At 50.9% G+C, this 12,529-nt stretch overlaps 1 protein-coding gene across 1 annotated transcript in view; it reads left to right on the top strand.

Annotated features, from left to right (window-relative positions):
- TRABD2B (TraB domain containing 2B) overlaps positions 1 to 12,182 on the top strand; it is a 344,998-nt gene extending 332,816 nt beyond the window's left edge. The window contains exons 6-7 of the mRNA XM_006879799.1: positions 1,899 to 2,168; positions 11,960 to 12,182. Of these exons, the coding sequence (XP_006879861.1) occupies positions 1,899 to 2,168; positions 11,960 to 12,182 (493 nt within the window). The remainder of the gene's footprint in view (positions 1 to 1,898; positions 2,169 to 11,959) is intronic.
- Positions 12,183 to 12,529: the final 347 nt, after the last annotated feature.

Here is a 12,529-nt window from a genome sequence, read left to right as displayed (position 1 = left end):
GCCCAGAGCAGCTAACCCGAGTTTCCCAGCTCCCCACCAGTGCCCTCCCCAGTCTCACACATGTAAAGAGAACCTTGAATACCCCCTCCCTCTGAGACTCCTCCCAGCTCTTCTTCCCTGAGTAAACCTCACAAGACTGCTTTTCTTTCCTGAACTGTTTGAGCTCAGAAGACACCAGTTTGCATTGGACGAGGGACAGAGAAGCAGGTGTGCATTGAAGGGATGGAGGACCCAAGGTGACCTTGGTGACAAGACATTCCTCAGAGTTCTCTCCTCTCCCCTCACTCCACACAGCCCCAAGGACCTTCACCTTGAGTTTCATTGTGTCTGTCCAGAATAGAAAGGTCTGTCTTGCTAACTCTGCCTCTATTCATGTTGGGGCCCAAACATTAGAAAAGGGTCCCCCACTCTCCCCCCACGGGCCTGCTCAGAAGGCCCTCAGTCTGAAACTGGAGCACATCCTGAAACCCCGCCTGTGAGCAGACAAGTGGAGGGGGTGGGAGGCCGAGGAGGCTCCAACAATGAAAGCCATCATCGGCCACAGGTGCTTCCTGAATCTATCCTTTTGTCTGTTTTGAATTATCTCCCCAGCAGCTGCGGCATCACCCGGCAGCCTGGACCCTGGGAATCTGGGCTGCTGTGGGGGCCGGGAGGAGCACAGGCTGCACTGATAGAGACGCCCCGTGTGCGCATGCAGTGGAAGCAGCATTGCATGCTGTCTCGGGTATCAGCCTTACCCTCAAGCCACATGCTCAGAAAAAAATTCTTGAAATCATTTCCAACCACATTCCAGGGCTGGATTCTTCCAGAAGGAAGGTCCTTGAGTCACAGAGAGAAAAAAGATTGAAGGGTGAAGAGCAGAGGGTGTCTCAAAGCTAAGGCACTCCTGTGTGCAGTGTGTCTTCCACAGACACACATACTAAGCCCTGCAGTGTCCACCTTATGGCCAGGGCCTTTCGACCGTGGGCCCACACTCATGAAAGCGTGACCATGTGCTCTCGCTCATTCTCGTGATAAGCTAGGCAGTGAGGTTTATTATTATTCCTGTTATATAGCAGATTGCTGCCTGAGATGCTGAAGTGACTTCCACTTGTCACACAGCCTTTAAGCTGTAGGGTTGGAATGTGAGCCCACATCTACCCAACAACTTCAGCTCCACCTACAGCGCAGGCTCTGTCTGCTGAACAGGACCCGCCACTGCTCAGAGGAACTGGTAAATGCGCGTTAAATACGTGAGCAGGTGGTTTAACCACATTAACAGCAATCATTACATAAAATGCTTCAGCTGCCAATTATTTGCCAGGAATTCTAAGTGCTTTGCAGGTGTTAACCTCATGACACCCTGTGAGAGACATGCTGTAATATCCCCATTTACCGGAGCAGGAGATGGAGGCATAGAGAAGTCTGTTAATTGGCTTACAGTCTCTTCACCAGAGTTTACAGAATAAACGAGCTTCCGACCGAGGTCATATCTTCCCCTCAGACTTCCGCCTGGCTCACGCTTCACCTCCTACCTGTGAAAGGCCTTCCCTGGTAGCATCCTCACTCCCCACTCTCTTGTCCCTGACTTTTGTCTCACAGTTATCTCCATGTTTTGCATCTCTCTCTCTCTCTCTCTCCCTCCCTCCCTCCCTCCCTCCCGCATTTGGATATTCCTACGTCCTGTAAAAGTGTCTGGTGCAGGCTAGGTGCTCAATAAATACTAACTGGTGAACTGATTAACTTATTGGTTGATGAGATAAATGGAACACTGACTCCAAACACCGCCTCTCAATGGTTTCTCCATGTTAGTTCAGCATGTCCGCCTGCTGCGAGAGCCCCTGCGGAACAACACTCCTCAGGGCACACAAATGACAAGCTCCAATCTATGGGCCTCACATGTTGTTGCCTCTTTCCAGCCCTGTGGCCCGGAGCCCAGCACCCCCTCCCGAGGGGACCTCGGAGAACCCGACTCCAGCGACTCCAGCTGCCGCCATCCCTGTGGTACCCTCAGCGACCCCCACCCTGCAGCCTGAGGAGGAGGATCCAGCCCTGTCCCCACACCTCCTGCTCCCCGACAGCCTCAGCCAGCTAGAGGAGTTTGGGCGACAGAAGAAGTGGCACAAGAGGCAGAACAAACAGCAGCGGCCCAGGCAGTTCAATGACCTCTGGGTCCGCATTGAGAACAGGTGAGCTTGAAGGGGCAGGTGTATCTAGCACCTGCCCAGAGAGCTGAGCCGCTGGACCCACGTGAGCCTCCCTGTGGCTGGGAATTATACACCATGGACCTTAAAGAGCATCGCTAGGCAGCCCTGCTCAGAGGATGTTCTCCACGTCTAGTGAGGTTTAAAGCAGATATTTCAGGGTTGAGTTTTTTTCATCCTGTTCACCAGGGGCCACCAGATTCAGGGTTTTAGCAGACAGTCACTTCTGACGGTTCAATGTAAAAACCATGTGGCCATTATGGAGGTAATGGTGTCTGACCTCTGCTGTCTCCGCAAGAGGGAACAGTCCCCATCCAGAATATCCGTAGTACAAAACCAATTCCCATGAGGTCAAATGAGCTCCACACTCTCTGTATCTCCTACTGTCAGTTCTAACTCTAATTGTATGTCGCCGAGTTCTTGCTGCTCTGCTACGGAGTCCTCTAATGCATGGCTGTGGCCACACAACTCACAGACCATCCTCATGATTATGGGGTTTATTAGAGAAGTTAACAGGGAACAGGAAACAATTCTTCATTCAGGATGGCTTCTCAGGCATTCTTGAAGTCTCCCTGCCCTTCATCCTCTTGGCTTTAGGGCAGAGCTTTACAGCCCTTTTAGTTACATCAGTTATGAGAGCTCACCCTCCCACACCCCGGTCCTTCAGCAGACTTGGGCCAGGACCTCCGTTCTGGCTCTGGGGTGGCACTTCTCCAGTTCAGCTCACATGGGCATCTGGGTCTCACCATCTCTACATAGTAGCTACTGCACTACTCTGGTCTAGGTCACTGTCTGTCTGGAGCAGAAATCTCTGCACCAAATGGACGTGAGCTGCAGTCTCTTATGATAGCAAGATGCCCGTTTTCTACTTCTAAACCTGGTCAGCTTAAGCCTGTTAAGGTGGTAAGACTGACTAAGCCCCTCATCAGTAATCATCACTCCTGTCCACCTGGTAGTTAAAGTTTGAGATTGGGTGAAGACAGGCTGAGGGGTGGTCATCTTCCCAGCCAAAAACTACTATTCACTGTATTCACGTTAGTAACGTAACCCAACCCAGTCACGCAGTGCATGTCAAAGTCAGTAGCTAGGAAAGTAATTTTGAATAAGAAATCTACTGTACCACACACTGTTTTCTCCATTTGAAAGGCAAAGGTAGAGAAGCCTGTTCAGGAGCAATGGGTAACAGTCGGGTTTGTGTCTAGCTAGTTGTCTGGGATGCACTGGAGTTGCAAAGTGGGGAATCCATCTGTCCCGTGGCAAAATTATTATAAAACAGAACAGGAGGCTAGTTCAAAAGACCGTGAACTCCTTGTGCCAGGAAGGTGGGGACAGCAGACACCATGGCAAAGGGGATGTCACGTTGGAATGAGGTAGTTGATGTCAGCTGTGAGCGTTGTCTCTGGAATAGATGGAGATACCTGATAAACCTTGATGGAAATTGGCGGACACAGAAGCGGTTCCTCTCCTTCCTGCTACCACCCTGAATCACCACCACTCAGCCTGTCTTCACCCAAGCTCAAAACTTTAACTACCAGGTTAACTTCCTCCTGTAGTCTCAGGAGTAGGCAACCACTTTCCTGAAGGAGTCTCTATGTATTCGACACAATGTCTCCAAAACCCCTAAACTAGATCCTTAGAGCAAATAGAGTCCTAGCCGTGCAGTAGCCCAGCATGGACATCATGCTCCCAGAGGGAGCTCTGGGAGTCTCACAATATTCCTTCCACTTTGACCATAAAGACCATCTCCCAGGATTTCTTCAACATCTCTAAAAAGAATACCTTGGGTGCTTGTTAGAGGAACATATTCCAGGCCTTATTCCAGACCTCCGAAATCAGGATATATAGAGGAGGCTCTGGGACCAAAATGTTCAGTGGATTCTTGGCAATGCTTCCTGAGAATGTTTGAGAATCACTGACTCAACTCTCCACTTAGAGTTGGTGAACCAAGGCCAAAGCGGGAAAGGGAATCCTCTTGGTCACACAAGGTCTCACCAGCTTCCCCCTGCTTTTTCCACTTTGATTCTCCCTGCACTAGGTCTCTGATCCATCACCAAAAGCTAAATGGGTCTAGTCCACTGTTTCCAAGTAAGGGAAGGTGTAAACCATCTTGGAGATTTTTAACAAAGAAGATCATAGCCCATTTTGCCTTTGGCAGTTTGTTTCAAAGCACCTGGCTTGGCTTTTTGGGAAATGTCCTTCTGCAGAGCGCTTGCTGGCTGGCCGGCCTACCTAAAGGCAGAGGCATGGCTGCAGCGAGATTGGCTGTGACACATTTGGCTCCTGCACCCAACATGGGCTGCCCCCTTCAAACCGGGAGTGAGGGCGTAGAGTTACAGAGGACCTGCAGGCTGCCAGGGAGGAGCGGGCAAACGATGGTGCTGGCAGCCCATAAAAAGCTCTAATTAGGCTGGTCACTCAGGGTCCTGATCAGCCCGCCAAGGTGACCAGGAGTTCTGGGCAGTGGTGGGTCCAGCCCATGGAGGGACAGGAGGCTGTGCTGTCAGCTCCAGCTGCAGACCCCCAACCCTAACTATGTCTGAAAGGCAAATGACTCCAAATGGTTTCCTTTTCACAACACACAGCTCTGAAGCTCAGAGCCTGGTTTCATCTGAAGAAAACTGCTTTTCTTTGCCAAGTGGGAGCCCTTTTCAGTCCCAACAGGTAAATTGTGGCTGAATCATTTTCCTCCATCAACTTGGGTTAGAGAAGGAAGTTTCCACCAATAGGCAGCCTGTTTGTTTCAGTTTTCGTTGTTTCTTGGGGAGCAAGCCTGAGCACCCCACTTCTACCTTAGCCAAGAGGCCTAGGTGCAAGGACCCTATAAGGCTTCAAATGCCGAATTCACTAAGATGTAGCATAAATTAGTTCTGCCAGGGGGAGCCTGAGGCCAGCTGTGATCCTAATGCAATCATCTTCTTCAAAGCTTTGATTCCATTCTGGGTTTTCTGATCTTCAGCCTGCTGCTGCTGCTGCTGCTGCTGCTGCTGCTGCTGCTGCTGCTGCTGCCGCCGCCCAAATTCCACTGCAGCATCCCCTCCTCTCCAGGACCACCTTTCCCTCTCCATCTATCACCTCTCCTCAGCTTGAGACAGCCCCCGCCAACTCTCTCCACACTACTAGTCAAAGCATCCCCACAACCTCCTTGCCGAGCCTCAGGCTGCTCCCATGGCAGGCTGTGCCCTCCTGTGCCTGCACCTGTGGATACACTTAGCTCTCTGCTGGGTGCAGGGTGGACAGCTGTGCAAGTTCTTACGTGCATTGGGCCCTGTCCTGTCAAGAATCCTCCCTTCCTACTGAGGCTCAATGAGGTTAACTAACTTGTCTGAGACCAGGAAGTAGGTCAGGTTGTGGAGGTAGAAACCATAGCTAGTTCTAACATCAAGGCATTCATTCATCCATCACCATGGGAACATCTGTCCTGCCCTCACCTGGCTGGCATCTCAGCCAGCACATTCATTGAGGTCTTACTTCCTCCACAGGACATTCCCTGATGCTCCCCTCCACAGCACCACCCCCAACACTGTCAGCTCTCCCCCCACCCCCCGCAGTATCACAGGAGTGTCACAGTTCCTAGGGGTGCCTTTGTCCAGACATGGTCATTCAAATTGTAATTTCTTACCAATCTCTGAATCTGAAAGCCCTGGAGACCCAGTCTGTGTGGGACTTTTCTGATCACTGGAGAGCCTGACTGTGGATGTGTTGACTGCATATGTGAGTGTGTGAACAAGGGAAGGAACCCAAGGCTACAAGCTGCCCGACCAGAACACCACCTGGAGCAGGCTGGCCTCCCCTCACCCCTCATTACCCAAGATGTAAACACATGGAGGAAGTTTAGAGAAGCAGCCGCCCCTGGCAGGATGATTTATAGGGACCAGGGAGAGGGCTGCACAGAAGCGGCCGCAGAGCATTTATTTGGGGGGCCTGCATCTGAGAGCAGGGTGGGCAGGCAGAGCAGGGTGTGATAGACTGTCCCCAAACCTGCCGTCCTGCTGTGTGCAGGCGCTGCATGGTGGAGCATGTGATAGGTGACCATCCCGTCGTCTCCATGTGTGTGCAGTGAGAGGCTTTATTCTCAGCTTCCGCAGCCGGTGGGATCAGGCACAGAACTCCACCTGGACTTTGTATAAATACCGAGCAGACGAGCTGGACCATCAGGATTTAAATGGCAGGCATGATGGGGCAGGTGTAGGGAAGAGAACCTTCTCAATGTGTCACAGGCTGAAACAAACAGGTGTGGCCTCCGACGCTAAAAAACCCAGAGCCTTGGTGGTGCCATCACATAGAGACGCAGGGTGCAGGACCTGTGCCAGAGGATATATAGTAGCTCTGGGGCTTCCTTCCCTTCTGAGCAGTTTCCCCTATCTGCAGTGGGTGCCATGGAGGCTACCCAGACATCCTTTCCAGCTCTGACCTGTTGTGAAACAAGTACAAAACACCACCAGGTGTCGACTCTATGCCTATGAAGGCCTACAGTCAATGAAGGCTGGAAGGTTGGGATCAGAAATGACCCAGCAAAGGTGAGAAGGCAGAGACTTTTCCAGCAGACAAGACTGCAGACACAGGTGTGGGGGCCAGTGTGACCAAGAACTAGAGAGCCAAGCTGCAGGCAAACCACTTGCCTAGATCTGTACCTACACCTCACGCTGCGTGGCCCAGAGAGGTTAAGACTCAGGCCAGAATCACAGTGGGCTCGCCACTCCCCTCAGCCAGTCTGAGCAGAGGAATACCATCCATCCAGACTCCAACTCTGATCTCCCCTGTGTCTCATTGAACCCTGAGCCCTCTAATGAGAAGGCCTGATGCAGCCTCCTTATATTGTCAAGAAATCAAAGAGCCTAGGACTCCTGAGGCCAACCGTAGGCAGCTCTGGGAGATCCTCCAGTGCAGAGAATCACCCCTGTTCCTGGGGATCCCCCAGAGGGGCCTCTGTAGACTGACAGCTGACAAAGCCTCCGGCTCCAGCCTCACTCCCCTCTGCCTTCTACATGGGGATTCTGCCTAAGACCTCACTACTTGTCTCTGCAGCTCTAAAACATTTTCAAATGCAAAAGTCAGTTTCTGCTCTTCACTGGACATGTGGGGAAAGTGAGGCCTAGACGAAGGGCTTCCCACAGTCACTCAGCAATCCAGGTATATAGCACGGTCTGGGCCTGAGACTCCTGCCTTCCGCACCAGGGCCTGGCAGCTGGGAGCTGACTCAGGCCCGTGGTGCAAGCCATGTGCAGGACCTGGGAACACTCAGAGTGTTTGGTTTGGCTTCAACGTCACTGTGCCATGAGATGATTTTCCCCTGCATGAGCCTGGGAGGAGGCAGGAATCTTGACTGGAGGCTGGATTTTTGTGAAGAGAGTGAGCCGGCCAGGGAAGCAGTTGGGGGGCATTTGAAGGGACTTCTCATCCCGCCAGCCCCCCTCATTTCCCTGGGACTCCTTCCAAGCAATAAAAACCCCTGCAGCGGCTCAGACTCCAAGGGGGAATTTTCAACTTTGGTTTTCAAAGTGTGAAAGAAAATGCCTCTGGGCGCCTCGCACAACATAGTTTTCATAACTCCTAGTTGGGTCTTTCCTTTAGCGGGCAGGCACTGACTGAGGCCCGCCTGGGGCCCAGCTCCAGGCCCCTCACATGGCGCCCAACCTCCTCCCCTCAGCCAGCTTTGCAAGCCTCCCATCTCACAGCCTGGTGGGATGGGCAAAGTTCAGAAGGAATCTTTATGGATGTTTTGTGTTGTGTATGGGTTCATTCTCTTTCTTTCTTTCTTTTTCAAGGGAGGGAAGCAGCTGAGGTAATGTAATGGCCCCTGCTGAGTGGGGAATTGTGCAGGGCAGAGCCCAGAGCAGGCTGCCATCCAACGGGTCACCACTCACAGGTTCACAGAGTGTCAGCAGAAGCACGCGGCTTCCCTGTGAGCGCGCCATCACTCTGGTGCTCTTGCACTCAGTGAGGATGATTCTGTCCCACTTAGTCTAGGAGCCAGGCGGTCCACATGCCAACCCCGGTTTTTATTGAGGTTTAATGTAAGAAATAAAATCTTCACGTTTACATCCCTCATCCTGGACATGAGAATAATAATCATGACAACCACATTGGAGGGCTGTCGCAAGGATGAATGCAGAGGTAGGTGGGTAACCTGGTGTCTGCTGGTCCATCAAAGGAATGCTTCTAATTTGCTAGTGTCCAAGTGTCCCAGGCTTCCCCGAAGTCTGGTACCAAGGACCCCAGTCTTCTCTTGAGTCAGTGGGCCCCTCAAGTTAGGAAAAGTCTTGGATGAGAAATAGATGCCCCACATCTAGCTACCCATGTTCCTGGCAAGTGTTCTAGAAATGGAGACTATTGCTATAGTGAACTAATAGTATTAGGTTATTGTTTGTTGTTATCTACCATCAAACTGGAACCAACTCAGAGCTGATCCTCTAGCAAGTTGTCAGAGGCTGTAAATCACATGGGAGGAGATTGCCCTTTTTCCCTCAGAGCAGTTTGGTTTTGGTAGATGAAAACTCTTGTCCTTGGGTTGGGGTACATCTCCTTACCTAGAAGGCTACCAGAGCTCCTTCGTGTTAGATTAGTACTTATTAAAGACAGACAACTATATAATTCACAGTGAGAAAATAGCCCACACCATATAGTATATCCAGAGTGCCAAGCACTGTTCATAACATGTTCCATCTAGAAACCTATTAAAACGTCAACATCCCTAACACATAGAAGACTAAGACAAGATCATTAATGAGAACTATATAAGACTTTCTAGAGCCTTACTTAGCTCTTCTCAGTAGCACTGGGAGATCAAGAAGAGATCATCAAGAACTCAAGGTTACACTGGATCAGATCATTAGAGGTGTGTAAGAAAATAGCAACAAGATTTGGCTAGAAAGGGTGATGATATATGCCAGGGAAAACCAGGAAGGAGAAGTTAGCCAGCACCAAACTGCAGGTCTCATATGCTCTGAAAGTATCGGAATGCGGGGCTTAGCATGCCAGATTTTGTGTATTAAAAAGGACATTCCAAGCCACCTGGCCCGCTCCTCCCTTCATGTTCCCCACACTATCTGTGCAGGAAGGCCCTCCCTGTGTCATCTCCTGATTTGTTGTTAAGTGCCGTCAGGTACAACTCATAGCAACCTTATGAACAACACATCTGAGCCTGCCTTGTCCTGTGCCAACCTCACAATCTCTGACACACTTGAGCCCATTGCTGCAGTCACTGTCTCGGTCCTCCTGGGTGAGGGTCTTCCTCTCCTTTCCCATCCCTCCACCTTTCCAAGCATGATGTCCTTCTCCAGGGAATAGGTTCCCTTGCTAGCTCCTTTAAGACCTCTAGGACCCAGGATCATGTATATCTCAGCTGTGGTCTCCAAGTTGAGAAGGCTCTTCCTGCAGGAGTGTCGCATGCTCTTGTGGTTCCAGCATCGCTACGAGTACAGACAGAATAGGAGGCATGGAAAGGAGAGAGGAAGGGCCCAGAAGAGAACTTCCAGGAGTATTTGGAGACTACCCTAAGTGCACAAAGCCCTGCTGAGCCCTGTGGAAGCAGGGGTGGGCTTGGAGACCCTAAGTTCCTCTCCCATTCACCTGGGCTATGACTGAGCCTGGCTATGTGCAAGGTACAGGATGGAGCTGAACTGTGTACGAGGTACCAGGGAGTGACAGGGGGGCCAGTGTGTGGTTGCGTGGGCTGGAGTGTGCTGGAGATAATTATAAGGACTCACAATGGTGATTATGGCCAGTTGTTAGGGCCTCATGGCCCAGCATGAGAAAACATAGGCCCAGGAAGGGTGGGGGGAGGACACCCAGGTTAACCCAGGGACTGAGCAGCCTGTTCCTGACAGGAGAACAGTGGCCCACATGGAAGGGAAGATGGCCCTGCCCTGTTTCTACTAACTTGTCCCTTATACTGATCAGGGAGGGACCAGCAGCTAAACAGGAGAGGTCTTACCAATAGCCCAGTTGTCAGACACTAAGTTGTCTTCTATCCCAACCTCCTGTCCATTCACTAATGCAGAGATCCCCTACTGTGTGCCAAGCTCATATCCACCCCACCCCCAGCCCCCGCCTCTTGACACGGCTGCTGGGCCTGGCCCTGCTCCAGTGCTGGAACAGGTTACGTAACCTCTCTGTGACTCCGTCTTTCCTATATCGAATAGGAAGGCCTAGTTCATCAGTTTTGTGATGAGGTGGTTGTTTACTGTCAAATCAGAACCAACTCATAGCTGACCCTCCAGCATGTTTTCAGAGACAGTAAACCACACGGGAAGAGAGTGCTCATTTTATTCCCCACAGAACAGCAGGTGGATTTGAACTGCGTGACTTTGTGTCAGCAGTACAGCTTCTCATCACCAGGTCACCAGAGCTCCATTTATTTCTGAAATAACCTGTTATTTCCAAACCTCATCCCTTTTTCATAAAAGTATGCCAAGGGCTTAGCACAAACCTGACCTGAGTTTCCCAGTCCCACAAGGAAGCTGTCCCTCTTGTGTGGATTTGACACTCTCTGCCTTCAAAAGTCCGACTGCAGTGTCACCTCTGCTGTATGGCTTTTCTAGCCTCTGTACTGGAAGGGCACACAGAGGGACTTATTATCCATGCTTTCTCTCACGTTTGAGTGTATGGAGGTTGATGGGTCCCGTGTCTGCTTCTCCACCTGCTGGCCCCGCTGACGAGGAGCTCTTCAGCCCTGACCCAATCTTGTTCTTAATCGATTCTTCACACCAAGAACCTTTTCCTATTGCCCACAGGTTTTCTGTCTAGTTTCTTTCCTATGGCTTCTTTGTTATGCTTCTTCTCAAACCCTGTCTTGGAAGCAGCCTGGTCCTGAGCCCCTCCTGACCCCACTCTTCCCCTCCAACTTCCCTTCCCCACCAAGGATGGGCTCAGTTCTCCGGTTCATTCCTGTTCTTAATCTCCTTTCATTTCTCTCTCTCGTTCTCATTCTCTCTCTCTAACCCTCCCACCCTCTTTTTCACATAAGACTTCTTGAGCCAAGACTCTCACTTGTTATTTCCAAAACTTAATTCCTTTTTTATAAGTGTAAGAACATGCACTTTTCACTCGACACTTACTGCAGACCCCCAGAATACGTGAGCCCTGCAAGTACTACTTCCCCGTTCCTGGGCCTGCCTCAATTTTCTTGTCTGTCGAATGGGGCTATGAAACTTATGCTGATGATCTGTTGTGAGGATCTGGTGATATTGGGGTGGGTTTGTATTTCTTCTTACTATGATTTTAATGAAAGTTTACAGAAAGGTTGGGTTTTCAGTACCAGACGCACAGTGGATATTCCGCAAATGGTAGTTGTAATAATGAAGGCAGTGCAGCTGGTGACAGTTTTGTTTGTTGGTGCCTTGTTTTGTTTGCCAGAAGTTTCAGATGAGGGAGGGAGCAGCAGCTTGAGGGCTGGGGACACCTCTGCATAAAGATGGAGTTACTGATTTGTCCTCACATGACCCCAAATCTCCTTCATGTAACAATTTCATTCTTGTGCCTGGGACTCAGTTCCCCACAGTAGTCACAATTGAGGCCCGTGGCCCACAGGGCTGGCCTGTCTTCAGGAGCCGTGCAGTACAGCCTGGCATGGGAAGGAGGGTGAGGCCTCGACAGCCTAGGCGGTTTGCCTGAGTGGCTCTGGGCTGCTCACCTTCCTTGAACCTTGGCCTCTTGTTTCGTTCCTATGAGAACAGAAGAGATCAGATAAGGTTGGATCTAAATCCACCATCTCTGAGCCTCTTTCTCAGGACGAGGCTGCTGACCAGTCACTGTCCCATGTGCTTCTTCTCTTCCAGCACCACGGCCTCGCCACCCCCACTGCCCGTCCATCCCACACAGAGCTCCAGGACTGCCAAGCCCCTGCTCCAGCTCTCCGACCAGCTCCAGCCCCAGGATCAGCCTGGTCTGTCCAGCAACTCAGCACTCAGCCACGCACAGCCCATCACCGTGGACTCCCTCACTGCTGTCACAGCCACCATTGCCGCCACCTCCCTGCTGTACATCTTGGGGCCCTCCTGACCTTGGCTCTCCATGCAGAGATGTCAGAGAAATAATAGCGGGTCTGCCACCACCTCCAGGGGTGCCTGATCCCTCGCAGGCAATCCAGGTGGGACCGGTTAGAACACTAGAGCTTTGTTGTACCTGAGTTACATCTTCTTTTTTGTAGAAGGATCTTAATTTCCCATAGTGCTATGGGGCTCTTTTGTAAAATATGTGTCTGTATTAAAAAAGAAAAAATGTATTTATTCTACCATAAAGCTATTTTTATGTGACCTATGTTAAATACCCCTTCATTAGCCCCAGTACCAACCCAAGGAGGTGAACCAGGTTACCAGGACAGCTGCGACTTCTTGCTTAGAACTGGC

This window comes from Elephantulus edwardii, unplaced genomic scaffold (genome assembly GCF_000299155.1).
Source record: "Elephantulus edwardii isolate Elephantulus edwardi_28Jun2011 unplaced genomic scaffold, EleEdw1.0 scaffold00005, whole genome shotgun sequence".
NCBI lineage: Eukaryota > Metazoa > Chordata > Mammalia > Macroscelidea > Macroscelididae > Elephantulus > Elephantulus edwardii.
The sequence above is the reverse complement of the archived record's forward strand: the minus strand, read 5'-3'. Positions and strand labels throughout refer to the sequence as shown.